The 17,714-nt window shown below is 37.4% G+C and overlaps 2 protein-coding genes across 6 annotated transcripts in view; both read right to left on the reverse strand.

Annotated features, from left to right (window-relative positions):
* The window catches only part of SCFD1 (sec1 family domain containing 1), a 110,898-nt gene extending 98,979 nt beyond the window's left edge, over nucleotides 1–11,919 (reverse strand). For 3 of the 5 annotated variants that reach the window (XR_004904010.1, XM_028506407.2, XM_036029536.1), the window contains exons 1-2: nucleotides 11,812–11,919; nucleotides 5,751–5,821 (exon numbers count right to left, since the gene is read on the reverse strand). Coding sequence is in view for 2 of the 5 variants with exons in the window: in XM_028506407.2 (XP_028362208.1) it covers nucleotides 5,751–5,821; nucleotides 11,812–11,860 (120 nt within the window). In the remaining 3 variants the exon portion in view is untranslated. Of the gene's footprint in view, nucleotides 1–5,750; nucleotides 5,822–11,811 lie in introns of those variants that run through there. The other 2 variants (XM_028506409.2, XM_036029544.1) reach the window with 2 other exon arrangements.
* A 2,957-nt stretch (nucleotides 11,920–14,876) lies between these two features.
* Nucleotides 14,877–17,714, reverse strand: part of G2E3 (G2/M-phase specific E3 ubiquitin protein ligase) — a 69,492-nt gene continuing 66,654 nt past the window's right edge. Inside the window, exon 15 of the mRNA XM_028506689.1 lies at nucleotides 14,877–17,688. Coding sequence (XP_028362490.1) covers nucleotides 17,432–17,688 — 257 coding nt within the window. The 3' untranslated portion in view covers nucleotides 14,877–17,431. The remainder of the gene's footprint in view (nucleotides 17,689–17,714) is intronic.

Genomic DNA, 17,714 nt, shown 5'->3' on the forward strand with positions numbered 1-17,714 from the left:
TTCTTATGGACTTCTTTTCTAGGTTATAATATATACTAGAGGACTCCCAATCAAGATTGCAGAGAAGATAAATGCTGTGCTTGCCCCCTCCCACAACCACATCAAAATTTCAACTAAATTATAGAACCACCACCCTTGAGAACCACCTGAAGAGTAGCGGTACGGAAGTCCTATGACTAAGGACATAAAGAAGAAGCCATGCTGAGACCGGTAGGAGGGGCAGAGAGGCGGAACAGGCTGGTCCCACACCCAAGTGCGGTAGTTGAGAATTAGGATGGTTATCTTGGCAGTGGAGATACTCCCAAAAGAATGAAGGATCCCAGCCCACGGCACCAGTTCTGGGAAGAAGAGTCCCCAAAACATTGGGCTGTGAAATCCAGCAGCAACTGTGTCCAAATGAAGGGAGGAGGGGGTTGGGGGTCTCTTGCTAAAGACCTAGGTGTTGCCGGCCTTAAAGAACCTGATACAAACTTACTTGATCTCCAACTTGCATACTCCAGTCTCCAGCCCAGAGTAGCTGCTTGAAAACCACTAGCGACATAGGCGGAAGAACTTAGTTATCTGGATTCAAGGGAAGAACTTAGTTATCTGGATTCAAGGTGAGGGCTGGAACCAAACTGCTGGCAGGTACCACTGTTCCTTTGTAGAGTCCTCCCCCCACCAGTCTGTAGGTGCAGGTGGATGCTAAATCTGAGTTTCCATCAAACTGGACTCACCCTGGTGATTCTCTGAAAACTGGCCCCACCCAACCCATGCACCAGCCTGAATTTCTTTTAGTGGCCGCACCTCACAAGCTGCTGGCCTTGGCCCACCATGCCTTGGACTTTACTAAAATCTCGAAGTCCACAAACCCTAAACAAGCAGGGGCTGGCCTCGGCATTCCCCATACCTCTTGCTAAGCAGACCCCGCCACCAGTGGCAGTCAACCTTGTTTTGCAGCACAGCCTCTCCCAGGAACCTCCAAGTCCAGCAGTATAGGCTACAAACGACCAACGATTACCTTGTAATTCATAAGAGGTGGCCCTGGCTAGGCAAAGGCATCAGCTGACCTAGGCCAGCACAGGATTCCCTCCCAAGAGGCCCCACAACCAACACACCCAATGGCCAACTTCAGACCATATGAGAGCACCACCCAATTAGCTCCACAAACGACACACCCAAAGGCTGAACTTGGCAGGCACCAGAGCCTCGCTACAGTGAATTCCACTCCATGGGGTCAACCCCCCACACAAGAGCTCATTCACTACGGTCATGGCCAGTTCTCACATCGTCAGCTGAAGGTCAATCCCACCCACTAATGTACCATCAGTAATCAAGGATCAACTACAACAAGAGGGTGCATACAACCCACACAAGAGACACCCCTGGTCACCCAGGTTAGGTGACCAGGGAATCTGTACCACTGAGCCCCACTCTGATACCTACTATAGGACACCTCCCACAGAAGGCCACTCTCCCAAGACTGGGAGTGATAGCAGATGTCTATCTAGTACCTAGAAACAAACATAGGGAGTCAGTCAAAATGGGGAGAAAAGAAACATGGCCCAAATGAAAGAACAGGACAAAACTATAAAAAAAAACTAAACAAAATGGAGGCAAGCAATCTACCAGATACAGAGTTCAAAACACTGCTTGTAACAATATTCAATGAACTTAGGGAAAGAAAAAAATCAGTGGGAACTTACATAAAGGGATAGAAACCATTAAAAAAAAACAATCAGAAATGAAGAATACAATGACTGAAATGAAGAATACATTACAGGGAATCAACAGCAGATTATGTAAGTCAGAGAACTCAATCAGCAATTTGGAACACAAGGTCACAAAAAACACAACTGAAACAGCAAAAAGAAAAGAATTAAAAAAAATTAGGTCAGTTTAAGGGACACCTGAGACAACTTCAAGCATAACAACATTTTGTACCCTTAGAAGAAAGAGCACAAGGGATGGAAAATCTATTTGAAAAACTTTCCTAACCAGCCCTGTGTGACGTGATTCAGGGGACTAAGCGCCAGCCTGTGACCGAAAGGTCACTGGTGTGATTCCTGGTCAGGGCACACGGGTCTGGGTTACGGCAGGCAAGTGCATGTAAGAGGCAGCCAATTGACATTTAACACGTTGACATTTCTCTCCTTTTCTTTCTCCCTCTGTTCCCCCCTCTCTAAAAGAAACAAAATCTTAAAAAAGAAAAACTTTCCTAATCTGGAGAAGAAAATAGATATATACAAGTCCAGGAAATGCAGAGAGTCAAAAATAAGATAAACTCAAAGAAGCTGACACCAGGACACACCATAATTAAAACACCAAAGGTTAAAAGCAAACACAGAATCTTCAGAGTAACAAAAGAAAAGAAATTATGTATAAGAGGGATCCCACCAGACTGTCAGCTGATTTCTCAACAGAAACTTCCCAAGCCAGGCTGGTATGAACTAATTAAAATGATGAAAACCCAGGACCTATAACTTATATTACTCTACCTAGGAAGGTCTCATTTAGAATTGAAGGAAACACAATGAAATTTCCAGACACGATAAAGCTAGAGGAGTTCATCACCACTGAACCAGTATTATAAGAAATGTTAAAGGGGCTTCTTTAAGATAAAGAAAAGATTAAAAAATATGACTAATAAAGTGGCAATAATGACATACCTATCAATAATTACTTTAAATGTAAATGGATTAAATGTTTCTACCAAAGGACAAAGGGTGGCTGAATGAAAAAGAAACAAGACCTAAACATATGATGCCTAAAGGAGAGTCACTTTACATCAAAAGACACACAGACTGAATGTAAGGGATGGAAAGGATATTTCATAAAAATGAAAATAAGAAAAAGCTGGGGTAGCAATGCCTTTATCAAATAAAACAGATTTTTTAAAAAGGCCATAATAAGAGACAATTTAAGGACATTTCATATACAATTGCTTAGATATGGAAGGAACCTAAGTGTCCATTAATGGATGACTGGATAAAGAAGATGTGGTACATACACATACAAACACAATGAAATATTACTTGGCTATAAAAAAGGGAATGAAGTCTTACAATTTGCAACAACAAAGATGACCTAGAGGACATTATGCTAACTGAGAAAAGTCAGACACAGAAAGATTTCACTGACAGGTGAAATCTAAAAAACCAAAGAAAACAATCAAAACAGAAACAAATTCATAATACAGAAAACAGACTAATGTTACCAGACGGAAGGGGAGTCGGAGGGCTGGGGGAGAAAAGGTGAAAGGATTAAGAAGCACACAATAGCAACTAGACGGTCACGGGGATATAAAGTACAGCACAGGGAACAGTCAGTGATATTTTAATAAACACATATGGTGCCAGGTGAGAGTACTAGATTTATTGGGGGGATCACTTCATAACTTACACAAATGTTTAAGTGCTGAACTGTACACTTGAAACTGATATACTACTGAATGTCAAATGTAATGGAAAAAATATTAGACTACAAAATCTCCATCTTAAGCTATAATAAAAGACTTTTGAACACATAGAAAACTCACATACACCCCTCCTCAATTCACATGTTTTCTAAAAAGAGAAAAGTAAATCTTAGTCATTCTCAAAACTAATGTGTAACAAGTTCCAAGACTATAAAGAAAATTTAGTAATTTAAACATTTCACATTAATGAGATACTCATTTAAAATATTAAGTCCCCAAAGAGTACTTGCTCACCTTATTCTGTCACACGTATTTCCTCATATTCTAAAAGTATTAAAAATGACACTTTGAGGAGTGGTAAGAATTCTAACTCAAAATCAGTTTTAGAGTTAAGGCAAATAAAAGAGACACACCCACTAGTGTTTTTTCACAACCACCGCAGGAAGTCTTCATGGAATATAAATTGCTAATGAGAATGAAATATGCTGTCATAAAAACATGGCTTTCTTGAATGCCCGTATTTCCTTAAATAAGCTAGAAATCTTCTGCTGTAGTTATTAGGTTGGATGGTGTATCCTTCAAAAGCCATTTCTCTTGAAAATTTCAATGTATCCTTTTGCATATAGAAGTGATGGTAGGCAAGAATTTGACACAATCTATGAGGGGTGAACTCCAAAAAAACCCCTGGAATTTATAAAGAATTGTGTATTTATTCTAGTATTTATTCTCACATGTTTAAATTTCAGTTACCTTCAAAGAATTCTCCATTTGATGCAATACACCTATCAAAAATTTTTTTTCCACTGTTCAAAATAGTTTTTGGACTCATGGATTTTGATGGTTTCTAGTGCTGCTGTCATTTTTTGTTTTACCTCTTCCACACCAGAAAAACATTTCCCAATGAGGACTTTTTTTCATCCAGGAAACAAAAAAAGTCACTCCCAGGAAACAAAAAAAAGTCACCAGGGGCAAGATCAGTTAAATAGGGAGGATGGGACACCAGGGTCATGCCAGTTTTGGTCAAAAACTGAATACTCAGTGCGGTGTGGGCAGGTGCACTGGTAAATCACCCATCATAAAATGAGCAAATGGTTGAAAGAGGCTTCAAAAAAAAAAATTCACTGAAGCCCAACGCAGCCTCTTACACCACCACCAGCTGGTACACTGATACAGATGGGTTTCTAAAACACTCACCTAGTGGGGGAAGCCTGTACTACAAGGGAACTGCACTACAGGAGATAATTCTGGGGTTTTTTTGGGCCCTCCCTTGTATACCCAGAAATTCTCAACTTACGTAATTCAAAAGTTCAACATAGGCTTTAGAAACAATAAACTAGTATAGTTTATGCAAGGTATAACAAGAAGATGCCCATAAATAAAGAGGCAGAAAATGGGATATTAGGGGACATGCTGAAGCTTAAACTATGAATTCAATATATTGATAGACGGTTTTAACAACCCTTTGAGTTAATCCAAAGTACTCATGAGTACTTTACTCATGGAGAATTTTCAAAACTCCCAAAATTGTGACCAAGTTGATTTATTCTTAATTCCCAGCAAGACAGAAGTTCAAAGTGATTGATAAACTACTAAGTCTGAATCTAATCAACTGTATTATCTTTTTGAGGACAGAGCTTGAGTGAGCATGAAGTTTAGAAGAAAGGGACTCAAAGAATAGGAATGTTTAAAGATTCTCTAGCATTTCTCAAGGAGAAAGACTATGGTTTGCTTTCTGATCCAATTAACAGTCTTACTGATAGTTTTGTATAACACAAATTAATAAAGTGGCATTTCAGTTCACAGACCATTCTCTCCAGAGTTAGTTAAAATGAACCAGTCCTGCAAGTCTAACTAACCCTGAGTGAGTCTGCAGGATCCAAACTCTGGACTTTGCAAAGCTAAGGAACAAAAACATCAGCCACAGTAAAGACCAATCAGACTGGCACCACCCTGAGATTAGGACACCCTAGACGAAATGTCATTACCACTCCCTGTTTTACTCCATATAATGCTTATCAAAAAATTCACATCAATTAGTGGCCTGGTAGTCAGTCAGTTAGAGTATCACTTGGATACCCACAAGGTTTCAGGTTTAATCTCTGGTCAGGGCACATACAAGAATCAACCACTGAATGCATAAATAAGTGGAACAACAAATCAATGTTTCTTTCTCCCCCTATCTAAGATAATTAAATAAAAAAATCCATATTAAGAAGCCATATAAATAAAAATATTCATGCATTAACAATTAAAATATGCTACTATTCAGTACTAACAAGAAATTCCCTCCAGCCATCACCAATAAGGGGTGAGAAAACGGAAACAGTCCCCCATTATAATAAAACTCTCTTACCTTCCATACCGGTTCTCCAGTGCTGTTTTTAACATGTGGCACATTGAAATTCAACATACGCTTCAAAGCCACTGAAAATGAAAACAGTCTCATTAAATATTACCACTGATTTTTATGATTTCACTTCCTCCCACACTTATTACTTACCATCTCAAAACAAAAGAAACAAATTATTCCAGTAAAACTAATTAATCAGAGACTTCCAGCCAAGATGGAGGCATAGGTGGATGCACCGTACCTCCGTGCACAACCAAGATTGGAACAACAACAATTTAGAGGCAGAAAAACACCCAGAACTGACAGAGAATTTATCTGAATGGAAGTTGGACAGCCAAGAAGTTGAAGTAGACCCGTTCATCCAGACCAGTAGGAGGGGCAGAGAGGAGCAGCTGGGTGTAGGTCGCGGTGAGGAGAGCAGAGAGAGTTGGGCGCGTAAGGCATCTAGGGTGCACAACATCACAGCGGGTGGACCCTGAGTACGCAAGCGGCAGCTGGCAGACCCAGTGAGGCAGTGATTATGGAGTAGAGCACAGCTCGCAACCCAGGATCCCAGAGACGGGACTGAGGTCCCACAGAGAACAGAGCAACCGCCATTGTTCCCTCTCGACCTGCCCCCACATACAACATCACAATCTAGCGACTGGGGTGCCCAGCCCTGGTGAACACCTAAGGCTCTGCCCCTCACCGTAACAGGAGCGACCAGACCAAAAAAAAAAAAAAAAAAAAAAAAAAAAAAGAGAGAGAGAGAGACAGACAGACATGTCTCAAACAGAAGAACAAATCAATGCCCCAGGACTCAGCATTTTAAGCGACTGAGAGATAGCCAATCTATCAGATGTACAGTTCAAAGCACTGGTGATCAGGATGCTCACAGAACTGGTTGATTTTGGGTGCAAATTAGATGAATAAATGCAGGTTACCATAAAAGAAATGAAGGAAAATGTACAGGGAACCAATAGTGATGGGAAGGAAACTGGGACTCAGAACAATAGAGTGGACCAGAAGGAAGAAAGAAACAACCAAACAGGAAAGAATGGAGAAATAAGAATTCAAAAAAACGAGGAGAAGCTTAGGAACCTCCAGGACATCTTTAAACGTTCCAACATCTGAATTATAGGGCTACCAGAAGGGGAAGAGGAAAAGTAACAGATTGAACACGTATTTGAACAAATAATAAAGGAGAACTTCCCCATTCTGGCAAAGGAAATAGACTTCCAGGAAGTCCAGGAAACTCAGAGAGTACCAAAGAAGTTAGACCCAAGAAGAAACACACCAAGGCGCATCATAATTACATTAGCCAAGGTAAAAATGAAGGAGAGAATCCTAAAGCAGCAAGAGATAAGGGGACAGTAACCTACAAAGGAGTTCCTATCAGATTGTCAGCTGATTTCTCAAAAGAGACCTTACAGGCAAGAAGGGGCTGGAAAGAAGTCTTCCAACTCATGAAAGGCAAGGACCTATATCCCAGATTCCTCTATCCAGCAAAGCTTTCATTTAGAATGGAAGGGCAGATAAAGTACTTCTCAGATAAGGTCAAGTTAAAGGAGTTCATCATGACCAAGCCCTTATATTATGAAATGTTAAAGGGACTTATCTAAGAAAAGGTTAAAAAAAAAAAAAACATGTACAGTAAAAAGACAGCAAACTCAAGTATTAACAACCACACCTAAAGCAAAACCAAAAGAAACTAAGGAAACAACTAGAACAGGAACAGAACCACAGAAATGGAGATCACGTGGAGGGTTAGCAACAGGGGAGCAGGAGGAGGAGAGAGGGGGAAAGGGTACAGAGAATAAGTAGCATAGATTGGAGGTTGAAAATAGATGGGGGGGGTAAGAATAGTATGAGAAATGCAGAAGCTAAAGAACTTATAAGTATGACACATGGACATGAACTAAAGGGGGGGATGTGGGTGGGAGTGGGTGTACAGGGTGGAGGGGAGTGAAGGGGGGAAATGGGACAACTGTAATAGCATAATCAATAAAAAATAGAGATATACATGTTCTTAAGGTAATAAAAAAAGAAAAGAAAAAAGAAAAGAAAAATTTTTGATATACTTCTATGTGAAGATGAGATGGCAAATAGTCACAGAGAATACTTGTTAGGTGATTTAATTTTTAAGATTGGTAACACTAAAATCTACTTGGTTGACTTTCAAAAGCATTTTGATTAGGCTTTATTTAGTAACAGAATAATCTACAAACCCAACTCCTACCAGAGAATTATCTAATACTCAAATCACCTGAATATCAATTTATGGCATATTCATTAATTCACAAAAAAAACTTCCATTTAAGTGCTTGTTTCTCAAGGCAGGTAAAATAAGAAATTGCACTTCAGTGATATACTACTTATATATTTCTGTGTATAGATATGTAATATTTTGGTAACATATTAGTACCTAATGCCCAGCCAATAACACACATTGCCAATACTAATTTACACCTCCTTCAGAAACTCTTGGGTGTTATGGTATTATATTAAAAAAAATACATAAATAAAAAAACACTTGGTACTAAAATAACACAGGAAGCACACAATGTGCTCCATGATTAACTCTCTCCCTGTAATTTAGAAGAGCTCTTCTTCCCACCTCCAGGCAATACAGATACCTCCACCCTGGCATCTGCAGTCCAGGAGAGAGAAATCTTGTTTTTAGGAACAGCTGTTCACACTCTTGACACAGGAAAATTAGGCAGAACCACAGCTTGAGCTGCATGTGAGCCCCACGTGGATAGTGTTTTCCAGAGGCAGGCCTTAGCTAAATGAAAGAGGCCAGTTGACAGCAGGTATTTGCCCTCTCATTCCCATTTAGGTGAATATCCCAACTCTGAGCCTTGGCTACCTTGTTAACAGGGATCCAACACAATGGGTTTGTTAATAAAGTATAGGCTGGTATTCAAATAATATATAAGAATGCAATTTTACTTTCATCAGAGTAACACCCAAAAGGCTTAAGTCACTTTTTAACTCAAGTGACAAACTAGTTTTCTTTATCAGCTAACATACTATCCATAGTCCTAGACTTAGTTAACATAGTTTCCACCTTTACTTGAAATATTTTCATTGCTCATTCACTACATACTCAACTATATTTACTGCCCATTCAATAAATGTTTAGTGAGTGTTTACCATCAGTCGGACACAGCTTTAGCTATTGACAGTAAATAAAACAGACTGAATAGAAATTATCCTCAAGTAGCTTTCATTCTAGTTGGGGGAGAAAGACAACAAAAGCAGTAAGACATGTGGTATGTGAGATCATGGTAAGTGCTGTGGAGAAAAACAAGGAAGGGAAGTGGGGAGAGGGAGTTGTGGTGTAATTTGAAATAGTCAGGAAAGGCTTCCTGAGATGATGACATTGGAGTAAGGACCTAAAGGAAGTGAGGGAGTGAGCCACAGATAGCTCTGAAAGAATATTCCAGATTGAGAGGAAACAAACATTAAGGCTCTGAAGTGGAACTCTGGTGTCTTCAAGGAAAGGGAGTTAACAGGGAATGAGGCCAGAAAATTCAGTGAGGATTGCTATAAAATCACTTTGGATTTTACCATGACTGAAATGGGAACCAGCTGGAGGGGTTTGAGCAAATGGGTACTGTGTGAAGATGTAAAAGCAAGGAGACCAAATAGGTGGTTATTGCACAAATTCATAGCTGGCTTGGACCTGGGTGATAGCAATGACAATGGTTAGATCCGAGAAATGTTTTCAGAGTGGAGCTGACAAGATTTGTTGACAGATATGATGTGAGATATGAAAGAGGTAAAGAAAACTTCAAGGTTGTTGACCTGACCAACTACAATTTAGCTAAGAGGCTCAAGATATTACAAGAGAACTCCCACCCTTTGCAACAGCATGGATGGAGCTGGAAAGCATTATGCTAAGCAAAATAAGCCAAGCAGTGAACGACAAATACCGGATGAACCTAATCAACAAAACAGAAACAAGCAAAATATAACCAAAGACACTGAAATAGAGGACAGGCTGACAGTGTTCAGAGGGGAGAGGGGAGTGGGGAGAGAATTTCAGGGGAATTTCAGGGGAAAGGGGGAAGGGTTTACAGGAACAAGTATAAAGGACACATGGACAAAAACTAGGGGCGGGTGGATATGGGAGGGAGGTGGGGAGGGCTGGGTGGGTGGGCTGGGGTGGGAGTAAAAGATAAAAAATTATACTTAAACAATAATTAAAATAAAATTATTTTTTAAAAAGACGTTATAAGAGAGAAAGCAGTTGATTTGCGGCTCTCCAATGCTGAAGAGGGGGAGCTGAGCAAGAACTGCAAAAGAAAGGCATCCGAGAAGGACCATGTTAACACAGGATTCTACTGGTTGAACTAAAGGTAACTGTAATAGAGAGGAGTAGTTCAGGACACATTCCCAAACAAGATGACTTTTGAGGTGGCCTCTGAAGATGAATAAAGATTCTTTAGACAGGCAAAGCAAGAATAAAGCATCTGCAAAATGGAGATAATACATACGAAAGTCACTTAAACTAGTGCCTGGCAATCCTGAATGCTCAATATATATCAGCCATTATTTACCCAAATAAATTACAAACTCTTCTGTATCACAATGTTTGGTATTTAGAATATCTGAGAACTGACTGTGAGTTATTTCCTAAAATATTCTCAGCAGACATCAGGGAAATGTTTAGTTCTGCTACTATAGCATATACAAAGCTTTCCCTGAAAATAAAATAGGCCTCAACTAGAGAACTAAAGATGAGAAATGATTAATCTGGCATAACCTATCTAGTAATGATGTTAAATCTTGCTATAATTAAGTTTATTTCAGTAGAAATGAAAATTATACCATTGGGTATAATTCTATAAAAGTTCTGTATATCAAAATGACTACCATACAATTTTCATTTTTCAAGCAGCTCCTTTGTATTGGTATGGAGTATTCCTTCAAAACTGATTTTCTTTATTTTAACACGTAGTATGACCTAATTCACTGAGCTTCATTAAGCTGCCAGAACCATACCTCAAAAACAAGTGGGGCTTCTACTTGTTACACAGATAAAATGAATAGCAGGTATTCCTCAACTCTTATTTGAACTTTCATATATTTAAGTTATGCTTGCCTTCCTACGATATCTTATATTAAACTATCTATTGGAGAAAGCAGAACACAACTCAGTGTGCAGTGTCATTATTAGATGGAGGTCTGTCATTATTTTTTTTCTTTGAATTCCACAGGAAAGAATCAGGCACTGACAAAATCCCTGCTGTAGGTCACATGAATTGTAACCAACTGTTTTCCTCTTCAGATTTATATGCACAAGAAAATAATTACAAGAGGTAGAATTGCCAACTATGCACATTCTTGATAGTTTATTTTCTAAGGTAGAAAAAATACATTAAAGCTCAAGAGAAGAAATGTTTACTCTTTCCACTACATTTCACTATATATGTAGTTTTAAAACACTAATTTGTCAGAGTTAAAAATGGGGAAGTTATTTATTTATTTGTTTTTGGCCATTCTTCAATTCCATTCCAGCGAGCTAATGAAATCTTTACCACCAGGTATATTTCTCTTTAGATATTCCCAAATGCTTGGTCCAAAAGTGAAATGGCAGAACGTAAGCTGCCCTGAAAAGAATACCTAAATTTTTTAAGTGTGGCGAAGTGCCGAAAAACGAAACTCAACATTAAAACCGGGAGAGATCTGAACCACGCGCAGAAACAAACCAGGAGACCTCATAAGTGGGAACACATAGGAAAAAAAAAATGCCATCCTCCACATCTTCTCATGGTGGTCTTTTGAGGCCCAGTAGGAAAGCAGTAAGAATCGGACAACAGCAACCGGCCCACTCTTGAAGCCCCTACTCCTGTCCCACTAATAAGGGACCAAATTTTCAAGTCAATGGCATCTCTTTCCTAAAAACTCAAAAGGGGAGGGGCTCTCGGTGCTCTGGGAACTGCATTAAACTCTTGTGGAGGTCCGCCTCCCAGATGCACGCACGCACTGTGACCGAGTCAGAGCAACAAACAGAGAGAGAAGGCATACCCACGGTAGGCACAAAACCGCAGGGAGACGGGAATAAATAAGTCGGTACCTGTTTGTCTCTCTCGAATACTAGCTGCCGCCATCTTGACTCCCACCATCCACTGCCTGGTTGGAGAGCAGAGGCCGAGGGTGACGTGGCCACAGCAACCGACCCGGAAGCACAGCCCTGAGGGGCGGGGCCAAAGGAAGTAATTGAGCCAAAGACCCAGCCTTTCCCAAGGCGGCCCTCCCTTATCAGCAGCTCTCCGAAGAACTTGGAAACCGGTGCGGCTTATAACGCCTGAACTTTCGTTAGTGTTTTTCAGCTGTGAAGTAGTAGGAGTTTATTCTGTCTAATCGAACCACCGTTTCTCAAATGGTAGCTGCTTTAAGTTGAGCTTTTAGGGTACAAGCGTGGTGTAGTGCTTTGAACATAAATACTGAATCGTTTGGTCATTTACAGATCACTAATGTGAAAATACATAAGGGTTTAAGGGCCATAGTACTGACGTTAAGTGATGCTCCTGGAACAAAGTATGCACTCAAATGCTAGCTTCCTCTTGTGTGTCCTCTTTGAACCCCTTTACTGGAGCTTTTTTTTTCTTCTTAGTGTTACTTATCAGGCAAAACGGGCTGTCGTTATGGTGTTGTTTTGCTTACATGGACAAAGAAGTCAGAAGGGTGCAAATTGGCAAATTGGTATTTCCTCTCATCCCTCTGATAACCGCAAAATCACAAACCATTACTTTGCGGGGAAAGTGGATAAGTGGATAGTGATGGCGTTTTAATGTACACTTGAAGCCATGTGATGATCAAATGTATCCAAAATCATTCCTAATTTAATCCGTTTTTATTGGATGTAAAAATACACAATGAAAACTCATTTCCCGTATGTTCAGACGACACTGCATTAGCTGTGGAATATGTTCATTATAAAGTTTGCCAAGTTCTGAAATGAAATTACAGACCCTGTGCCTCAAAACTGCTTTGAAAACTTTCAAATTTATTAGGTACCAGTTAAGTTACCCTAAAAATTATACAAAACGCACATTTCTATAATAAAACTTTAGCGTCTCTATTTTAGGAAGCTTAAAAGAGAAACATCGATTTGTTGTTCCACTTATTCATGCATTCACTAGTTGATACCTTGTATGCACCCTGATAGGAGATGGAACCCACAACCTTGGCTTATCTCAGGGTGTGCGAACCAGCTGAGCCACCAGGCCAGGGCCAAGACAGGTGATCGTATTTTAAACACCATTAGGAAACACCCTAGAATTGAGCCTATATTCTTTTTCCTTATATACTTTTTTATTTTTTCAGCTTTCTGGAGGAATAATTGACAAAATCTGTAAGATATTTAAAGTGTGCATTGTGATGACTGATATACATATACATTGTGAAAGGATTACAGCAACTAGTTATCACAATCATCACCATATATATATGAGAATCTTTAAGTTCTACTCTAAGCAAATTTCAATTATATAATGCAGATATCAACTACAGTCACCATGTTATATATTTGATCCTTAGACCTCATTCGTCTTGAAGCTGAAAGCTTGTTAATGAATTGTATGACTTATATGTACAGTTGTTGAAAAGGTCAAACTCATGGAAACAACAGAAAAAATAGTTATCAGGGGATGGGAGCTGGGGGCAGTGAGAAAGGTTGGTAAAGGTTATGAACCTTTAAGAATTACATTCTCTCTCATTTTTTATAGCTGATTGGCATATTCACTAAGAAGTTAACTAGAATATTTAGTTTTATTCAGTGCTATTACCAATACTTTGGAAGAAGTCACCAATTATTTAGGTGTGTTGTAAACACAAGTGACAGTTCCTGCCCTATGGGAAAGTGCTGCTTCATTTGTGTACATGGGATATAAAATATACAGGCTTTCCACCTTCCAACATCTGAGAGTGTATTTTGTTCATTTGAGTACTTGTACTCTCAAAATGCAAATCTATCATGTAACCATTTCGGCTCCATCAGACTTTTCCCTAAGACTATATAAAGTCATATTAAAATTCTAAGGAAATGTTTAACATTTACAGACAGCATCTACAGGTGAAATGATAAAAACTGTCCTGAACAAGCAGTGCACATAATGTGCTCAATAAATGTATAGAAAACTATGCCCCACAGATTAGTGGCAGTAGACAAATAGTCTCTGTATGGCTAAGACTAAGGTATTTGTTACATATTATTAGAATCAGAAATTATCAAAACAAACTGTTGCTTAACTATCAGTTAACCTCATTAAATGTACCCTTGTAACCAACTCTAGTTACCCAGATTTTTGGTCTAAATAATTAATTCTGATAAACAATTATTTTTCATGAGTGGCTAGTTTTAACGTAGAACAACTCAGAACAGTTCATTCAAGAGAGCTTCCTAGGTGTAAGCCAACGACTGTTTGCAGTATCTCCCATACACAGAGAGGAAAGAATCTTCTATCTACTTAATATTTTTGGAATCTCAAATCCTGTCAAGTTACCTAATTGAGTTTATATAAGCACTTCATGTTTAGTAGCATAAACATATTTATTTAGAAAACTTCATTATAAGTAACTGTAATGTTTTTTGGCTACATTTGATGTCTTTTAAAAATGGGGGAAACAGGCTGACACAAACTATCAACTAGTACAATACCTGGCACAGAGTAGGCATTGGAATACGTTTGGCAATTGAAAAATTGTCAAAATGAGAACTTGAGCACTGGGTCTCTTCAAAGCAATCCAAATATTCCTAAACTACATGTAATACACATTCAAGCAATCCACCATTCAACACATTCTTTCTTACACTTTGTATTGCATCGCTTGAAGCATAAAACTTTGTATTGTATTTCTTTAAGCATAAAAATTAGTTTAATAGCTTACTGTAAAAGTAACAATGAAGCATGTAATAATGACTATATATAAAAGATTACATATTTATAAATAGAGTCAGAGTCTTGTTCTAGTAATTTTCTTATAATGATTGGATGCTAAAGGCAAAGTCACTGAAAAACTTATTATCCTCTCCTTAGCATTCAGCATTAAGTACAAAAGTTCCACTACCTTTCATATAGTTAGGGAAAAAATTATAAAAAGTTTTGGTATAAAGAAGAGGCCAAAGTGATTTTTCAATTTAGTAATGGAATGAAGGCTTTTTACTTGACCCAAACAAGGAATGGCTTATTCACAATATGGGAATTAAATATGACAAAATATAAGATCAGAAACTAGTTGCTAATATTTTAAAGAATATTTACCTTAACTACTAAAACAATCAAGTATAATAGAAAACTGTATAAAAGGCTTTCAGATATTCTCACACCAAGAAGTTTAAAAACTGTTAGAAACAACTCATATAAAAATAACCAAAGACCATTAACAGTAGATGCATAATAAGAAAATTTCTGGTTTCCCTTGGTATTGAAAGCAATAGAAACAAGCTTGAAATATATGGCATTTAGGTTGAAATATTTAAGAAATACACACACATAATCATAAAAGTCTATTGCATTATTCCTTTCAAACAAACATCAGTAAGAATTGTGCACTGGCTATAACAATGAATGGGGAAAAAAATAATCAATACCAACCATGTGACATAGTAACAGTGCAGTAAACAACCTACAGATTTCTCTGATATGCCCTGATTACACAGATTAATCTAAAAAAAAAAATCACACTAATGGAACATCCTTAAAACCAGAAAACATTTTTCAGTATGAACATTTATGCTTCAGTTTAAACGGTGAATATCCTAAATGATTATTTACACTACCTTTTCCCTAAGGCCTTGTCTATGCATAAAGTAAGTGAAATGAGGAGTTGAAATACTGTTTTTAATTGTAGCCAGACCAATCCTGCTTCCTCCTTCCCACCCCTCCCCACCTAAAAAGTGTGTGAGTGCTCATCAGCTTAATTATCAATGTAGGGGAAATTAATTAAAACTACAAATAACCAGAAAATAGTTTAAATTAGATTTTTTGTTTGTATTGGTATAATGTCTTTTTAAATTTTATAAAACTAGGTAGGTTAAGAAATAAAATATCTGATTTATCAACACATTTGAAATAAAAGCTATACGGCAAGTTTGAGATTTATATTAGATATTCACATTTTTGATAATAGGTCGTCCTTTAATTACTTTCAGTAATCTAAATTTAACACAAGACAAAGAAGTGCCTCCTTTAATGTTCCTTAAAAATTCAAACGAAAGTGAAACTTTAATTGCTGGGTGTGTTAGTAAGTATAACAGAAAATTACATTAGGATTATGTTTTACTTTTTCTTTGGTATTAAGAGATATATTATCAATACCAAATCAAACCTATTATTTTTCTTTAAAAATATCAATAACTTAAGGATACTTCTTGGGGAGAATGAGAATATAATGATAAATGATACCTGCTCTATGTATCAAGAAAAATGTGGTTACAGTTAAGCAATTTACCTCTTATATGATTTACATTGGTAGAAAACCCATTTATATTTGATAATAGATTTAGAGGCATTAGACTTTTCCAAATTCTTCTTCTGCAAGAGAATATATAAATATGGGGACATGACTATGGAGACATAATCTTCAAAATGTTATTATATGATTTCTAGTTCCTTTTAGGTGACATTAATAAATGTTAATGTTCTGTGACTTTTAGTAACAGTAAAAGTTAAAAAAGGAAACAATTTATAGAAGAATATACTGAAACAGTTAATTCTGCGTGGTGAGATCAGAATGGGTTTTTCATTCTACTTGTTTTTCTGTCTTACATATTTCTACATTGCCTATATAATAACAGATACCTTTCAAGAGCAAAAGAAGTTACAGTAATGCAGTGGTGTGAGCTTACTTATCATACAACCATTACAATAATAAATAACTGTCAAATAGCCAAACCTATCACATGACGACCCACAGAGATCATTCAGATATCTGAAAAAATTAGGGATCAGACATGAAAAAAAATCCTGTGATAAAGCCAAGGCTTTAAAGAAGACATTTTCTTAGTATTGTCAACTATGTTTTATCCACCTCAGAAGTGTTCTTAAGACTATGGAATGTACACAGATTGTAGAATATTTGTGCAGTTCTGATTTTTATGTAATACTTCCCATTAGGCTTAATCTAATTGCAGTGTGGGTCTATTTTAATATAAATCAGTAATCTAAAAAAAATCATTCTTTTTAGTTTAGCAACCAATTTAGTCCCATCCTAGAAAAGGATACATAAAACACATATGCCAGAATATATGCCATTGACTTATATAACAGGATTTATCAATTACCTTTCCCATTTAATGCTTTAAAATAAAGTAATAATTTGAAAATTGCATAAAGCTAGAAAAAAGCCATTGCAGCATCCTATAGCTAAATCAAATTTACAAAACTGTGAATACAAGGTTTTTTTTAATATATACCATGCTAATATACTTGAAGAAAGTCTGTACAGCCATTTTAAAAGTAATTACATTGAAGGTTATGAAGCATGCTTACTAACAAAATGGAAAAATATCAACTTTGGTACACCTTAATAAAATTTTTTTAGCTTAAATGGCCAAAATATTCCTTTATGTTCACATCAACAATTTTATTGGACCAAGAAGCTGACAAGTATGTTCAACAGTGACGATGGACAGATTTTTGAAATAAAAGTATTCATAGCAGCTTTTAAAGAAGCATCTCTTTCAAAACATCTTAATGTTCAATGTAATGAGAACTTTCTTCCTTTTCTAGTCTTAGAGTGTTTCTTATGGCAAAGTCCATTTTTTCTTGAAATTCTTTATATGTCTTGGTAATTGGAAGAGCTAAACAGTTATTACACTTGTTTCCAACAGGAAAATCTATATGAAGGCACTCAATTGAAGGAGTGGGTTTAAATCCTGCAGGTGGAATGGAACTGCAACCAGTTGCAAAAACAAGAATGTCTTCCATTGTTGTTGCAGATTTACCATCTGAAAAGTTTACCAAGAAGAGAAAA

The sequence above is a fragment of the Phyllostomus discolor genome, chromosome 1 (genome assembly GCF_004126475.2).
Source record: "Phyllostomus discolor isolate MPI-MPIP mPhyDis1 chromosome 1, mPhyDis1.pri.v3, whole genome shotgun sequence".
In the NCBI taxonomy this organism is placed as follows: Eukaryota; Metazoa; Chordata; class Mammalia; order Chiroptera; family Phyllostomidae; genus Phyllostomus; species Phyllostomus discolor.